Below are 17,584 nucleotides of genomic sequence, written 5' to 3' on the forward strand. Positions count from 1 at the left end.
GATCTTCCCCAGGATAGAAGTCAGGTTAATGGGCCTGTAGTTAGCCGGATCCACTCTCCTCCCTTTCTTGAAGATCGGCACCACGTTGGCCTTCTTCCAGTCTTCGGGCACTACACCAGAGCGCCAGGAGTGTTCAAAGATCCGTGCCAGGGGCTGAAAACAGACATGCTCATTAGGCAGAGACAGATATAAAGAGAGGGCCTCCTGCCCTCCAGAATCAAAAGGCATTGAGGATGAATAGGTTTGCCAAAGTTAGTGGCAAAACTTACACTGATTCATTGGAGTCAGAAATTCATTGGAATAAGAATTTGTTTCCTGAATGATTGAGTGATGCTCTGGTCTGCTTGAACTGTAGTTGGCACAGGAGCAAGACAAGGCAGTGCTACTGCAAGAGTCCTTTATGCTTCTCCAAACCTGGAAGTGGTTCACATTAGAATGAATAATATATTCTTCTAACTAATACCTGGTTGGCTTTGGCTCCAGGAGACTGTTCTGGCAGCCAGGGCTCAAGGATATCATAGACTTTCATTGGAAGCTAAGGGGTGCTGTAGACCAACTACTGCCATGGATCCTCCTTATATTATAACATTGATTCTCAACCTTTTTTGACTCAAAGCACCCTCAGAAAATACCAGCTTAGCTTTCACTTGTTTTTTGACTACAGAAGAACAATAGAGTGGTTATCTTGCTGCAAATACCTGTTTAACACTATGAATTCATATTTTAAAATCTACCAAGATAACTTGGTGTAGATGTTTGTAAACCTAACAGTACTAGTATTTTCCGGTATCCGGTGGCAACTTAAAAGGATCTGATGGCATCCTGAGGTGCCACATCTGTCTTTGGAAATCCCTTGCAGTCGAGGGTGATTGTCTCCCATGATTGTCTTACTGTGGGTGTAAAGATGTTTGTCAAGGTGGATCCAGGATCAACAGGCTCTGCTGCAATTCAGGCACATGTTTCCTTGTGGGGTGGATGGCTCTGGATTCTTGGTTATATCCATGACATGCTGTTTCTGCTCCTCCCCCTTTTTTGTCTCCTGTTGTCATCGTAAGGTTTCAAAGTACTGACATTCTTGTAGCAGACTCTTCCTCCATTTGGGGTAGTCCTGGGTGATAGTTTCCCACGAGTTGATGTTAATGTTATATTTTTTCAAGTTGGCCTTGAGGACATCGTTGAAGCACTTTCTCTGCTCTCCTCTTGAGCAGATGTCTCAACTCCTTCCAGTCTTGAGCTGGAAGAATAAAACTTGTTTTAGGAATCTGGAGTCTGAAAACCAGATGACAAGGCCAGCCCAGTGAAGTTGATTTTGGATGATCATTGCCTCGATGCTTGTGGTGTTTGCTTGTTAGAGGATGCTAATGTTGGTGCATGTGTCTTTTCATTGGATTAGAAGGATCGTCTGCAGGTAGTGTTGATAGTACTTCTCCAGCAACTTCTGTCACCTGTATGTTGTCCATGTCTCAGCTCCATACAGTAAGGTGGGGATCACAACTGCTTGATAAACTATGAGCTTGCTTTCAGATCTGATGTTGAAGTCTTCGAACGCCCATTTTCTCAGGTGTCTGAAGGCTGCAGTTGCACAGTTGAGGTGATGTTAGATTTCTTCATTGTTGTCAGCCTTCTGGGAGAAATGGCTTCTGAGGTATGGAAAATACTCAGTGTTTTCCAGAGTTTCACAATGCATCTGAATTACTGGAGCTGGGGACTGCTCATTAAGAGCTTGTTGATGGAGGACTTTGTCTTCCATCACCTGAGCTATGCTAGGAGCTGACAACTGCTGGACCGATTACCAACCATGCTCTCAGTTATGTCATTCAAACTGGCTCCCAAGCAATGGCTGCAACAGTTGCAATGCTGATGGAAGATCAACATTGAAGGACTCAATGACCCAGTCAAGTGAGACCTCTTCCACCTCAATGAAAAGCTGGCAAAATCCAGTCAACAACAATGAGAGAATGTTGGCACTGCTTGGGGTGCCTTCAAGTCCACCATCATCAGTGCCTGTGAAGAGACACTTGGATTCTCTACCAGGAAACTTCAAGACTGGCTTGATGAGAATGACCAGGAGATCCAAGCGTTGATGGCCCACAAGCATAAGACCTTTTGTGCTTGGCAGAATGACATCAACACCAAGCAAAATAAATTGAATCGCCAACAAGTCAAGGGAACGATCCAAAGGAGGACCCATGGTATGAAGAACACATAGTGAGAAGACAAAGTGAAGGAGATGCAACATCTCGCTGACATCCATGAAATTCATGGTTTTTTTCAATGCCACCAAAGATATTTATGGTCTGAGAACTCGGGGACCAAGCCCCTTGAAACCTAAGAATGGAGGAGGCAGTATAGCTATGCCTTATTGTAGCTGTATAGTAGGGAAGGGCAGGTTTCCTGCACTAGGCTAGGGGTAGGTATTTTAGAGTTTGTTCTAAACATGCTGAGGCTGATCTTCAACTGTGGCTAGGGAATGCATAGTGCCCTCCTTGTGCTCCTCTGCTTCTGGGCTGAAACTGTATCGGACTCCTTTAGTGATCTAGAACAGGATGAAGGTTTTTCTAAATTAAGGTAGTTGCCAGCATTTTCTCAGGGCTAAAACAACAACTTTTGGATGGAAAAGATGGCGGGGAGGTCTTGACTTCTAACACTGTTTTCTGCCAGAAGGGTCAGGGCATAGCATGGGAACCTGCTGTACCTCACTAAATCCTCTAATATTGTGTTGATTGTCATATGCCTGGATATACTGCCTTTAGGGCTGTTTGACATGTCACTATGACATAATCCAACCAAAGATCAGAGATATGTTTTTAACTACAAGTAAATAGCAGTTGAATGGGATGTTACAAAGAAGAACCCTCCACACTGAAGTTGTTTCAAATAAATGTTTTTCTTCTCTCTTCTAGTACACATGCATTTTCTGATGAAGAGCTTCCCCAAAGAAATGGTAAGACTTTTCAGTGCACTGGAATGTACTAATGTTATCTCTGTTGACACCATCGTTTTAGTCTTGATTTCCACATACAGTTTCTATTGACATCAGTGAAACTTCTGCTAGAGAATGGATGTGTTATAAATCTTTTATAGTGAAACCCTCTTTAAAGAGTACCATTTTAAAGGATTTTCCTTGTTAAAAGAGAAAATTATGGATTATATAAGGGCACTGGATGGAATTTGATATACATGAAATAAAATGAACTGTTAGAGTGTTTTGTATCCACTGAAAACATGTGGGACTAAATCTTCAAAGAGTAGTGCAAGGGGAGTATTCACAAGGTTGTGTTGTCCCTACAAAGGCTTGGATTTGTGCAAACTAATCCAGTAATTGCTCACTCACCCACAGTACAAATGCACATTGATTAAACACAGACATTAATATATGCATTGTGCATGCAGTCTTTTGTATGGTCATACAGTACATGCTGCTTTGAAAATGTGGTCCGCTGTGAGAAGCCTCTTATGAATAGATATGGGATGAATTAATACATCTGTAGTAGTAAATCCTGAAGTTCCTTGCACCAAATAAGGGATTAATCTCTGAATCACAAAAACTCAACATGCACCAGAAGTAAAATATATTGGAAAAGTGATTTGTTGAAAACAAATGTTTGTTCAGTGTATGCCTGCTCTCTGAACTAAATGGAAATAGATTTCACAAAACAAGGGAACTCTCTTAAAAGTGTGTTGCCTTTTGTGCCCTTTTCCTTGTAATGGAACATGCAGGGTCATACATTTCTAGATCGAACATTTTTCCATTTATTCTCATGACTTTCTCTTTTTCTCCAGAGCAACAGTTCGATGGTGGTGTGAAGCCAAAACTTAACATAAATCAAGTAGCAATTACTCAGGTATGGAGGTGTCAAGATATTGGATTGCACAGTCTTTTTGGACATATTTAGATGTTTTTTTGTTGATTGTTTTTTTTCATGGACCAACCATCAAAGTTATCTGAATTCTTATAGTAAGGCTGATTGTCCACACTGGCAGCCAGTATTTCTCCTAATGACTTGATTCTGGTAGGCCCTGGCCAATTCCTAGGAGTGCTGAGTGACTTCAACTTAGATGAAGGTCAGTGAGAGTTGAGGGCTTTGAGTACCTTTCTAGATGTGCAGAGCACCTTGCAGCTTCAGATCCATAGGACCAAATCTTGTCATCCTTTCTCAGATGTAGCACCATCTGGCTGCAATGCTGATTTTCCTGAACACAGGATCCAAGTTTTGTTCATATGACTTGTACAGAAGACCTAACTAGTCTGCTAAATTCAGTGGGAAGTGTGAGGGCGCCAACAGAAGTGACATTTTGGCACGTGATCAGTCCCCTGAAAGTGCACTACAGCCATGCCCTGATAGAAGTGCACAGCTGTAGAGCGCTTAAAAAGTGTCCAATCACATGACAAATGAACCCCCATTACATGAGGGTTCAAATGAAGCTGCTCCAAAGCAAAGTACCTTCATTAGCTTCTTTCAATGTCTTCCTGGGAGCAGAGCTGGGCTCATGCAGCTCAGCCCAGTCCTGCCCCCAGAGCTGATTTCAGGATGGGAGAGGGTCTAGGGAGGGGAGGAAGTTTGGCCTGGGGTTTGCCCAGCTTGCGCTGGAGCAGAGAGGGCAGGTAGATTGGTTACCTGGCCCCACTCCCCACTCTTGCCTACAGGCTAGGCAAACTGCAGACGGAGCTCCTTTTACTTCCTTCTCTCCCTCCCATCCTGAAGACAGCACCAGAGCTGGGGGTGCTAGGAGAGAGAGGCTACAGACATGCAGCTGGCACCAAAGTGGAAGTTGATCCCCCACCCCTCTGGACCCAACAGAGAACATCTGTTGGGTCGGAGGTCACTATAACTCATGGTGCTTCCTGTGAAGTATCATGAGTTACAGTGGGGAGCTGCACATCTGTCAGTGCCCTGACTGTTGAACTGACCCCAAAGATACAGAAAGGTTTGCATTTTCATAAACAGGCAGAAGTTGTGATTTAATCCTTAAGTGATTTAATCCACTTTGTCACTACTGCTAAGGTTCCTAACAGTTGTTTGTAAATAATTCACATGGTAACAGAGAAGACAAATTTTTCTTTTCCTTTACATATAATCCTTGTAATCTTATCGTTACATTTATTGCTGCTTGTGGTTGGAAACTCTCTGACAATTCTTTCTCAATGCCACAAAAAATCTACTCATCTTAAATCCTAAGGCAGTCTTTGTATGCTATATAAAAATCAAGTATCATATGGGCTTTTAGGACTTAGATAGGAGAGCTGATATGCCAAGTACAAAAGCAAAATAAAAATCTCTTTAAGCTAAGACAATTTTGTGGCATAACTATGGCTATGCAATTGTCTTGTAAAATGCTGTTTATGACTGTGATTCAGTACTTTTGTTTGTGATCTCCTGGGTTAAGCTCTGTTCTCCTTTACATATGTGAAACTACATAGACACTGCAGTTACATTGGCTTATTCAGGAGATGTCAGGCTTGCAAACTAAAAGATCTCATTGGCTGCATCCAGACAAGCAGGGGTACACAGTTTGTGGTGCCACAAACTGCACATGGTCAATGTTAAAATGTGTGCTGTGCTGCAGATTTGCAGTGCAGTGGCAGAATGTGCTACTGGGATTTCCTGGTAGCAGAAAAACCCATGAACACAAGAGCAATGCAAAGCACGCAAAACAAGTGTGCACCAGCACACAGAGGCAGGGCCGACCAGAGCAATGCTCTGGCTGCCAGTCAGGCCTCTGTTGCCTCTGCTAATCTAGCATGCCACCGTGTAAGACTGCTGGGGCCAGCACAGGTGCTGGCCCCAGGCTCCAGTTCTCTCTGGCTGAAGAGCTGGGAGGAACTGGGCAAGGGCAGTTTGCCTGCTGTGGGACAATTTGTACTGCAAAAAAGTGCACATGCAGGGACATGCTTTGAGGTAATATGTGCTGCTGCAAGTATACACCCCTGCATGTCTGCCCCTGCATGCTTTGTTTGACTGTGGAATTAGGCCAGTATATTTCTATTTCCTATAAAAGCACATCCAAAAACATGGAGAAAAAATCCAACGCGTTTTAAACACACAGATCTGACCTTGCTGTTGTGTTTAACCATCTAACCAACTTTCATTATTTAAAAACAATATTGGGCCAAATTCTGCTTGCAGTTTTACACCCATGTTATCATTCACTTTGCCAGGTGAACTGAATAATTGTTGCATAGCCTTTCAGCCTGTAGGTCCAAATCCTTGGGCTAAGCTAAGTCTCCTTCACGGTGCTTGAGAAGACTGGAAAGAACTAAGAACTGTCTCCTAACAGTGCAGCTAAAGATGCTCCTGTTGAAGGGAAATCTCCTGTCTGTGTATGGCTGCTATTGCAAATCTTGCTTAACTGTTTTGTGAAGGGGGTGTTGTGTGTGGGGCTGGAGATGGAAGGGACTATGGTGGGAAGACAGTGTGTCTCAGTGATCCTGGATCAGGTGAACAGGCTGTAAGAGGCATTTCTAGCTGTTATTAGGTACATTAGCTGTCTGGCTATTCTTGGTTAACCTGGAGGCCTAGATGGTCCCCTGCCATACCCAGGATTGCAGAAGCTGGAAAGGTTGCCCCGAGACATCTTTGCCTCTCCAGTTCATGAGCACTGAGCATGAGCTCAGTGCAGCTGGAATCTGGATGTACTGGGTGCTTTCCCAGTACTAAAATTATATATTCCATTATGTGGTGAAACAGTATTGTAATAACATTTTTTTCATGATTATCTCTGTATGGTTTAGATTGTCAACTACAACTTGAGCAGAAGAGGACAATCAGAAAGAGAATCTTGGGGGACTTTCACTCACAGTCACCACAGCCCTGTAAATGTCACAATTAATGGAATTCCCTGCATTCTTTTCTGGGCCAAAAGGATAATGATTAAATTTAAAAACCACACTCAGCTGGACCTGACTGAGAAGACGTTTGGCATTCATGCGACAGTAGACGTTGGGGATTCTAACTGCAGTGAAGACAGTGCAACGTAAGATGGCATCCTACTTGCAGTGATCTCACGGATTTGCAGGGATGCTGGTAGTCAGTTGCTTAGGGCACAACCCTAGGAGGTTTGAAGCTCCAAGACCCCAAGCATTTTAAGCGCTTCTCTTTTACACTGAGGGAAGAACTATTTTTTTTCTTCTGTTTAACTCTACTGGCCAATACGTGTTGAGGTAGTCATAGCTCTACTTACTCTCCACTTTCCCCAGGTGTTTTTTGACATATGGCTGCAAAGCTTTCGGTCTAAGAATTTTTTTCTTATTGATGATATGCAAAATTTACAAACAAACAAAAACAATTACTGGCATATTTATTACATAATTAAGTAATATTATCACACACACTCCATTGAGGGGTCTGCTCTTCCTCCCCACTTCCCCGGAGGATACATACTGCAGGGAGACCTTGACGAGGAGGCTGGTGTGAAAGGAGCCCAGGAATCCTGTAAGCTGGCTCTGTGTGCTCCCAGTACACAAAGCCTCTGACTCATCTGCACCCCCAGTTGCCCTGAAGCTGCTGTGACATGTGTGGAGCCATGTCTTTCTGGGGTGCTGGCTGCAGCTGCCTGCTGCAAGGGGAGCCCGTGCCTGAGCCTAGCTCCGGGCAGAGCCCTGAGGGAGGTGCCCAGGCTTGGGGTACTCTGTGGGGAGCCTGCTTCCTGCTTTGGGGGTGCCCCCATCCTACAGAGCAGGGGGCTGGGACACCCATGCAGACCTCAGCAGTGCCCTGACCTTTCTGCAGTGGCTTGGGCTTCAGCATCTGTCCTCTATCCCCAGAGCATTGCTGCCTCCCAGGCCATGTTGGCAGGCTCTTTGTGTCTGCCCCCTGGAGCACTCACTCCACCCCGTAGCCAGCTCTGCCACCCTAGGGGACACTTAGGGGATGCACACTCGACAAGGTGAACAGGAGGGAGGGGGAAACATGAGTAGAGGATAGGAATACCCCAAGCCTCTGTTTGGACATGCTTCCTACCAGCCAGGCCTGCCCTTGCCTTCCCCCTCCCGACTGAGAGCGAACAATGAGGAATCTCATCTCCCACACAATCAATACCCAATATCTGTGCTTTTCAAAGACCCTAGTGGGGAGCAGGGTTGCCATGTGCTCATATAAGTAAGGTGCTACTTAACAGGACAGAGGAATTGCCAACTAATAACAGAAAGGGGGCAAAGCAGTATTGGGGATGTGATACTATACAGCAACAGCAATAATAATCCGTAATTTATGTAACTGAATTATCACTTCATGATTCCCATTTTATTTGGGAAACTGAGGCACACAGGGTACAGTGAAGTCCTCAAACAAATCAGTGGGAGAACTGGAAACAACTCTTGCTTTCTCAGTGTTCCATCCACTGCACCAACACAGCGGAAATTGTTCAGGTTTCAATAAGTGCCAGGTTACTATAGCAAAAGCCATCTATGCAACTGAGACACTATATCTGAACTAAAAGCTTGTCTCATGCTTAGTCAGAATTTGAATAGTCAATCTGTATTTTGAAAGATAAATTGAAATGAGGAAAAACTAATGTTAGTTTTAATAAAAATGCATTGAAAAATAATCTTCTGCCATTAGACAGCTAGTAGTTTAATAAACACATGCAAATCAGGCAGACTGCTATGTGATCCACACCTTCCCTTCTAACCCTTGGTAGGACTTTTACCACTTTATTCTATTATATTAATAGAAACCTATCCATTGTTTTTAGATAAACCTTTAGGTTGCTTCACACTGCCTAACCAGCATAGTTCACTTGAACCCAGAACCAAAGACCAGGGCCCACAGGTGTCTGACTTAAATTACTGTATTACATACATACATAGTTATTCCTGTGTTTTATATGCTCTGAGTCCTGGCTCAGGCATCATATTTAATGTGAAGTTTGCCTCTGTCCTCCATTTGATATGTATAGTTGTAACTTAAGCAAATGAAGGTTTGAAACCAGCATTCTTGCTTAGTGGATCTAATTTCAGACAAGCAAATTGTAAGTGATTTTTGAAGAGCAAAACTTTCAGGTTTTTAGCCAAAATGAAATTGTCTAGTTGTGCTTTTAATTTCTCTCAGACTTAAGGCCTAAAGTTACATAGGTGTGTCCCTCCCTGCGGTAACCTCCAGTTGTTTATGTAGGTGGGACATGCACTATGTAGAACTTTTAAGCATGTGAAGTATTTCCTTTTTGAAGTCCAAGCTTCATTCAAATCAACCGCAAAACTATCCTTGACTTGAATGGAATTGCGATTTCACTCTTTAACATTGACTCTTAGGGGATCTGAATTGAAATATTCTGCTCTCTAATAACGTTTTGATCATTTGATATGTATATTAGCCCTATTTCTAATTTGACATTGGTTTTTTTTTTGACTCAGGCTTTCACTCAAGTTTGGTGACATTGACAATCTGAAAGATCTTGTTATTAGGTAGGTATACAAGATAAGATTCAAAAATTTATTAGATTAGCAAATCCTGGTATCTTGAATGCATGGTTTTTAATTATTTTGGAAAATATTCTGCATAAGCAAGAATTATGACTCAGGCTTGTTAATTATATAGGAAAACATATCAAAGACGGTTCATTAGGGTCCACATATGTCATCTGAACTTTTTCCTTCACTTTTATATTGTTTCATTTTCGGAAAAGATCAGGCCATTTTTTAAAGTAGAACATTTCCTTTTTTCCTTAAATTGATGGTAGTGTACTCTCAGACATAAGACTGAGGCTTCCTTGTCAATCCGGGAAGTAGATGCTGTCTGCCAAATAACAGGTGTATGTGACCTGTGTTTAAGCAAGATGTGCCCAGGCATGAGCTGAGTATCCATATGATAGGAGACTGTAAACTTCATTCTTGCACACCACATTTTCTCCTGACTGCTTGCCTTGCTCACTTACTGTGCCTTGTCTAAAATTTAGGCCATATATTCCTTAGGGTATGGAATATTTCTTTGTATCCTCTATGAAGCATCTGGCACATTCTGGGAAACTATAAAATAATATGTAGCAAAATGTGTGGAGAAGTAAATATTACCTACCAATGTATAATACAAAATAAGATTCTACTACACATGTAAATCATTGGTATTTTATCTTTTAAGAGTCTTATGAATATAGAAAACTTAACAAGTAAAACACTTTGTAAATTTACAGTCTAAAGAACAGATGTCCTTCCAGGTCAATGGGATTCATTTTATTGACTTCTGTGGGCTCTCAGAGGAGATTGTGTGAGGTGTTAAGAGTCTCTCAGATCCTTGTAGGACTGAGTCCTAACGAAGGCAAGATCTACACTGGTGCATGAATCTTAATGTATCCTTAAGCTGCCACCTGAAAAAATTCTCACATCCAAGATGTGAATAAATTGGAAAATATCACAATACCACTAGAACACATTTCTATTACATATATTTTTTTCAAGCAGTGTAATTTTTTCTATCCAAACCAGCTTTTTGAAACAATTTCCCTCCTACCAGTCAACTGCCTAGGAAGCCTGTAATTTGTAACAGGAGGAGGCAAGTTGATTGGATGGTATTTCTCTAATGCTACTCATAAAGAGACAATCAGAAATGTGCAGTACCTTTGTGACCACCTTACTGTGCCTGGAACCATTCCTGTGAGAGAACCAATCACCATCAGCTGCAGAAATCAGGAGTCTAGTATTATCTTTCAGACTTACTTTCCCATACAGCGACAGAAAGAGCCAGATACTCACCTGGTATAAATAGGCATGGTTCTATTAACTTGAGCAAGTCCTATAAGGCTCTTTTATAGGTGGGATTCAACAAGGCATGTTTTCACTTTTGAAAGTCTTTTTAATTCTCTCTTTTTCTACAATATTATTTTCAGATTCTTATTGACAAGCAGTTATTACAAGCTGTCTGTTCAGAACTGGTTTAGTTTACATAGAGTACAGATTCTTTACAATCATTCTATACAAGCAACGTTTAATGCAACCCAAATATATGCTCCAGCAAGTTATTCCTATCATTGTGAACATGTGAGTAGCTTGCAGAGGTATGATGCACTCCTGATGCCCAGCTCTGCAAATGATGTATCCAGGCTTTGGGAAGTCACTTTTATCGATTTCCAGGTAATAAGACAATGTTAACACAGAATTTTATGAGTAATTTAATAGAACTTCATTGACTAGGCAACTCTGTTCAGTGATGCCAGGAAGAGTTAATGACCTGCTTCAAGCAGCTTAGAAGATCTCCTGGGATCATGGAGTAACCTTTGAACAGAAAAGATCGAAATGATCAAACTTAACTGCTTGTTAAATGAGAGGAGATGCAGAATGGTTTTTTATGTAATTTTTTTTGGAAGGGGCGGTCATCTATCACAGGGGTGCCCCATTTTGCTCTACTTCTCTGGCTGGCTATGGTTCAACAGTTCTTGAGACACTTTGGCTGGGGCCAGTATCTCAGGAACTCAAAACTGGCACCAGTAGATGCTTCAGCCCTTGCACAGATCTGTGTTCTGCTCTTCCAGCTAACAAGAATTCAGGTACTCCAGAGTTCAGAATTTTCGGTCAGTTTTAGATGTTATCCAGGAGAATTTTTATAATGGTTATTGATCCTGCAGTTGCATCTCCTCAATAGAAAAAGAGACAGAAGTGAAGCCTCATGAAGGAACAGCCATTTCAGCCAAGACTGAGCAGCAAATGGGCACTGGAGGGAAATAGGGGATACTGGGAGGGTAATGAATAGCTGAGAAGAGAGAGAGAAGAAATATAGCTCCTTCATTTTCTAACTCACAGGGAGATGGTCTTAAAAACAGCAGTCTGAGATAGTCCCATCTGTCTTCCCCATACACAACTGTATAGTTTTACCCTATGTTAGAGTTGAAGTAACTCTCCCTCATTTATACCAATGGGTGGAATTTTCACTATAGGGGCAAAACTCAGACCACATGTGAATGAGTAGAACTCACATATTTCAAAGGAATTGTATCCATTTATATCAGATCTGAAGCTAGCACTGTAAAATTAAGTATTTAAGGCAGGCAACAGGAAGCGTTTCCTTGTTTCCTTAATAGCTGTGTCCACATTAGTAAGAATTTCTGGAGAGAATTTTTTTACTCTTACCAAATCTGGGAATGCTTTGTAAAACCGTATTACCAAGCATACAGTTAAATGTGATTTGACTGTCAAGTTACCACAGGAGATTTTGTGAACAAGACTAGAATAGAACAGAGGCCAGAATAAATTCTGTGAATCAAATCCAGCCAGCCCTGCAAAATACAATTTTTCTATATGAAAACTTTGGCTTAATATCCATACTAGCAGGAGAAGCAAAATTTATGAAGTGGTCTGTAAGTAAAACAGCAGCTATTTTTAATATAAGCCCTTTTATTCTTTCTACAGATTCAAGGCTTTAATATTGAAGAAGGACATTTTGCTTATGCCAAGGATTGTGCATCCTTTTTCTCACCAGCAATTCTTATGGGGTTGGTTATGTCATTAATTCTGCTTCTGGTCCTGGCTTATGCTCTCCATATGTTGATCCACTTAAAGTCTCTTGACAGGCACTATGAATGCAAAGCCTCTCCTGCCTATTTTGGACAAATGAAAGACAGTGACATGGCAGATGAAAAAGAACCACTGAGAAACAATGGAAATGAATCCTATGAACTTAGAAACCAAGAGTTCTGTAAAATCTATATTTAGCAGTGTTTGACTGCCTCCTTCAAGCGGTCACTCTCTTTCTGTATTTTTTTTCTGTCTTGCTTAGCTTGTGCATTAGCTAAACATTTCCATCAAATGACTTAATTCAATCATTATATATACGTTATGTATCAGATTACTTGTTTAGTCATTCATTGGTCTTTATTTCTTGATCGTCAGTCAATACCTTGGAAAGCAGTATGATAGAAAAGATTCCTACTGGGATTAGGGGAATTAGTGTGGTGAGGGTCTGCTCTGATATTACACAAACAAAGCCCACATCTTCCAAGATAGTTTACAAACCCCTGAAAGGAGGAATTTCAAATAAAGGTTTAGATGTTATATATACAGTAAAAAGATCTCATAACTCCTCCCTTCTAAAGGCAAGATTTTTCCCTTTTCTATATTCTCCATTGGTCTAGATCAGGGGTTGGCAACATTTTTGGGCTCAATGCCAAAAACACCTACAACCTTGACTTGTAAGATGTTGGCATGCCAGGGGTGGACAGCAAGGGAGCTGTGAGGGGCCTGATCCTTACTGTGGCTGAGCAGCCCTGGTCCTCTCTCACTGTCTGCCCAGAGGTGTGCGTGCACATACTGCCAACAACGGGTTGGGTCAGGGTTCTGCAGACCCTGCTACAGCTGCTTGCAGCCTCCCCATTGCCTGTTGTGAGCAGCCTGGACTCTGTGGTGGTGGGAGGGGCCTGCCCAGAGCCTAGGATGGCTGTGGCAGTCATCTGGGAGGCTTCAAGTGGCTGCACTGGGGTCTGTGGAGCCCCAGACTCACTTGTTGCTGGTGGCAGGTGCACGTGCACCTCTGGATGGTGAGGAAAGGGTTGGGTCTGCACTGCCACAACAAGGATTGAGCCCCTGGTTACTTCCCTGCCATCCACTCCAAGGCACACATGCCAAACAAAATACCTTTGTGTGCCATGCTCTGGCATGTGTGCTAGGGGTTGATGACCAATGGTCTAAACTAATAATACTCAACATTTTAGACCAATGGGTTGGGTACTTACAACCTGGATGCACTGTGGGAATCCACTACGCTCCAGCTGAGAAAGTGGGGAGGGAGATGGCCTGCTGCTGGGTATGCAGCTGGACTGGGTTCTTGGTAGCTAGTGCCAAATGTAGGTGTGGGAATGGGTTCCTGGCCAGGTCCCAGAATCTACCTCTAGATCCCTTCTGTTACCTACAGCCTTCAGCTCCAGCATTGTCATGGGTGGAGACGAGACATTGGGCAGAGCCTACAGTATTCCTGGCCCCTTCCCTCTGCTATGGACAGTGGAGCCATTACTGATGATCTCCTTTAGCACAGACCTACTCCAGGCAGTGGTGGTGATGGTTCTGAGGTCATAGGGATGGAAGCTCAGCCCCTCTGTGCAGAGCAGAGCTGCAGCCAGTGCAAGAATCAGGAAGCTGGTGGCCATGGCCCTGGGAAGTAAGGCACAGGCTATGTTTGCTTGGCCCCTAGGTAAATCTCTCTCTGAGCCCTACTGCTGTACCAAGGCTATGTAAGGAACACCTGCCTCATAACAACATCCAGTACCCTTCTTGGGCAGGGCACTTCATGCTGCTTGGGGGTTACTGGGACTAGGCAGCCCAGAGCATCAAGTCCTGGTCCCTGATTTACTGCAAATGACTGTCAATGCTGTGCATGCTGGGTGCCCATGTCCAGGGCTAGGCAGCTCAGTGGGGCTGTTGTGGCCCCTAATCCTCTCTTTCCATGCTGTGTAATAACCTTTCAGCACTGACCCCACTGCCCAACCCTTATCCCTGTGGGCACAGGGCTGAGCTCCTGCTCTGGGATAGCACTGATTTACCCCATGCAACAGGTCAGCTCCAGTCATTTTGGGAGCAGGATTTGGCCTGCAAGCCATAGGTTGAGCACCACTGGTCTAGACAGTGTAGACAGTCCTAGAGCTGGAAAAAATCAATGTCCTGACAAGACAGTTCTATTTTTTTTCTTACAGCAATATAAATGCAGAGAAAGGTAGACATGTTAATCTGAAGTAGGCAGAAGGCAGGGCAGGGTGGTGCCTTTAAAAATAACTCACTCAGAAGGGCATGAGCTTTTATAAGCGACAGTTTACTTCATCAGGTGCTATGACAAAGTATTTTCCACCTAACTATAAAGATGTACCATCATTAGAAGTCTTTATTGATTCTCAGCTTACATTTCTCTTTCCCTTATTTCATTAATTTTTATTAGTCATATTGCCACTTTATACCATCCTAAAAATCCTTAGTCTCAGACTACTGTGCTGTCAGCATCACAAAAAAGCTGTCTGGTGGTGCTACTGAGCAGCAACTCCCCAAAACTATCCCTTCATTGTGCAGACTTGTACTTGTTTAGCACAAATACTAAATGACTGCGCAGTAACGACTGTGCATTCAATGTCTCGTGTAGATGTGGCCAGTCTGGCTTTGCAAATCAGTTCCTTACAAATCACTCAGTCATCTAGGGTATTGTGCAGAAAATTCAGGTGCATTAGGGTATGCGCCTACATGTGCACCTGCATCAGGACCAAACTGAGCCCAACAGGCACAGCCTAGTCCAGGGCTGCTGTTGCCCTGCCCTGCCCCCATGAAGCAGCCAGGGGGGAGCCCCAGGCTCCCCAGGGTGCCAGCCTCAAGCTGGCAGGGGGCTCAGGGGTCAGACCTGGGCGCCAAGGTAGGGGGAGCTGCCATGGCTCAGGGGGAAGCTCCCTCTTAGCTGTGTGGAGATTGGACCAGCCCTGAGCTCTGGGGGCAGCTTCCTTCCAGCCACATAGAGATTAATCTAATGCGCAATAAATCGTCTTGTGCAGATGCGCTGGGTTAGACTGAACAATTTGGCAAAGTTAAAAAGCCCATTGTGAAAAATAAGTTCTCCAGATTGTGAAGCTAAAAGACTAATGCTCCTCTGTGCTGGAGCTCTGTTTTTTCTGTGCTGGTGCTGTTTTTGCAGCTTCTTGATTCTCAGTCACTCCACTGTGGTGTAAACTAAAGCATTGGGCGGAGGGGCAGTTTCAGTGTACACTGCTGACATAAGGAACCTCAGGAATCTGCCAGCACAAAGCAAGGATAACAGAGCTTCATCCTGCTGTGTCTTTCACCTCCCTTCCCTCTGCTCTCTTCCTTAGATCTATCCCCATCCTTACCATGTCCAAAATCTACCTCCCGCCCTCCAACCCCCTGCCTTTCTCTTTTTTCCCCTACACTTACACAGTGAAGTTCCAGTTCTAAATACACCTTGTACCATATAAGTAGTGTGAAGTGAAGTTGGCAGACTGGAGAATCTTCTCAGGCAGAAATGCAGATAAGCAACATTGACAGGCAAAGTTACAGGCAAGCTAAAATTCACAAGATAGAAGTAATAGGGATTAAAGCAGGTGAAAAAAAATCCCTCCCCTTTTACTTATCTTTTCTAACTCATGGCATTTGGTCTTATATAATAAGATAAAGAAGGCAAGCTGGCAGCATCTGAGTGTATACGAGAGCCCTGGTAGTAGTTCTGCTCTTTTTTTTCCCTGTTGGGACTCTGAGCTGGAGCCAGATGTGATAAAGTTTGATGATTCACTGCTGCTACATGCTTCCTCCAGGGCACTAGCAAGAGTAGAAAAGCCACTTTAGACAAGAGAGTTAGAAAGCTGGAGAGGGACATGAAAGATGCTTTTTAGACTGTGAGGCTAGATCTAAGAAAGATCTAAAGAAGCACAAAGGAAAGAGAAACTCAGCAGCAGTACAACAGTTGCTTATTACTCTGTGGGTAGAGAAAAAGGTAGATAAGGCTGATGAAAAAAATGTGGATTTACACAATCCAGACTGACTGGCAGAATCTGAGCATTTTGAGTGTGTTATATAAACAACTGTTATCAAAGGCACATTTTAGAGCAACAAATGCATTTCATGGTTCTGCTTCTGAAGCAAAAACCCTCAGTCAAAATAAACGTGTTTCTTAAAAACAGGCTGAATTGGCTCAAAAAGTATGAAACATAGGCCCATTAACAACATATAATCTCTTGTCCAGCATCTGCTTAATATTAGGTTTTTTCCTCATGAAAATACAACATCCATTAAAATAAGAACATATTATTGTAAACCAAAGCCTTGTAATATTTTTCAAGTTTAATCTATAGACCATTATTTTGTATATACATTACTTACCTTTGGCAGACCAAAGGTTCAGATTTAGGATCCCATTCAGCTGCCTTTGAGCTAATGAAAAGACTCTCAATTGACTTCAGTGAACGTAAGATAAAGGTCATAATACATTCAGATGCTATGCTTAAGATCATAATGTTAACACTAAATTAAATGAGTAAAAAATGATTTCCGTCATACATTTCAACTGATTTAGTTCAATTCTTACATAAACAGATTCCTATTCTAGAAATCACCAGCTATGCAGGAGGCTAAATGAGTTCAGGTAATGTGTCAGATATTAAAAGTTAAGGAAAAATGATCACTTATTGTCAGTATAATTTGATGTGAATGCATAAGGAATGACCAAAGTTGAGCTTATCAGGGCAAAAATACATGGCTATAGGCCCAGTAATTATCCAATAGTGCCATGTAATAGGGCTTCCTTTTATTCCCTATTACAAGACAGACAGGGAAGGGTCCTTTAAGAAGAATGACAAGGAGCAATACATATCCTCTGCCAGCAGAATGGGGTCAGAGGAGGGGCAAGCTGAAGTGCTCTGGGTCAAGGTAGAAGGGGGCTGTGGGGAGAGGGATTTAAAGGTGGGGGTCTACTACAGACCCCCCAGCCAAGGGGAGGAGCTGGATCGGGAATTTTTGGGCCAGCTTGCACAGGCACTTAAGGCAAGGGATGTAGTTGTCATGGGTGATTTAAATTACCCGGACATCTGCTGAGAAGAACAGTCAGCCAGGTCGGACCATTCCACTTAATTCAGGAGGTGCACAGTCCCACCAGAGGAAATGCCCTGTTGGACCTGGTCC

At 42.9% G+C, this 17,584-nt stretch overlaps 1 protein-coding gene across 1 annotated transcript in view; it reads left to right on the forward strand.

Annotated features, from left to right (window-relative positions):
- The window catches only part of ATP6AP1L (ATPase H+ transporting accessory protein 1 like), a 33,012-nt gene extending 20,239 nt beyond the window's left edge, over window positions 1-12,773 (forward strand). Inside the window, exons 3-8 of the mRNA XM_019531711.1 lie at window positions 2,904-2,944; window positions 3,784-3,845; window positions 6,734-6,975; window positions 9,353-9,403; window positions 10,822-11,065; window positions 12,338-12,773. Of these exons, the coding sequence (XP_019387256.1) occupies window positions 2,904-2,944; window positions 3,784-3,845; window positions 6,734-6,975; window positions 9,353-9,403; window positions 10,822-11,065; window positions 12,338-12,640 (943 nt within the window). The 3' untranslated portion in view covers window positions 12,641-12,773. The remainder of the gene's footprint in view (window positions 1-2,903; window positions 2,945-3,783; window positions 3,846-6,733; window positions 6,976-9,352; window positions 9,404-10,821; window positions 11,066-12,337) is intronic.
- Window positions 12,774-17,584: the final 4,811 nt, after the last annotated feature.

Source organism: Crocodylus porosus, unplaced genomic scaffold, assembly GCF_001723895.1.
Source record: "Crocodylus porosus isolate Cpor-Errol unplaced genomic scaffold, CroPor_comp1, whole genome shotgun sequence".
Taxonomy (NCBI): domain Eukaryota; kingdom Metazoa; phylum Chordata; order Crocodylia; family Crocodylidae; genus Crocodylus; species Crocodylus porosus.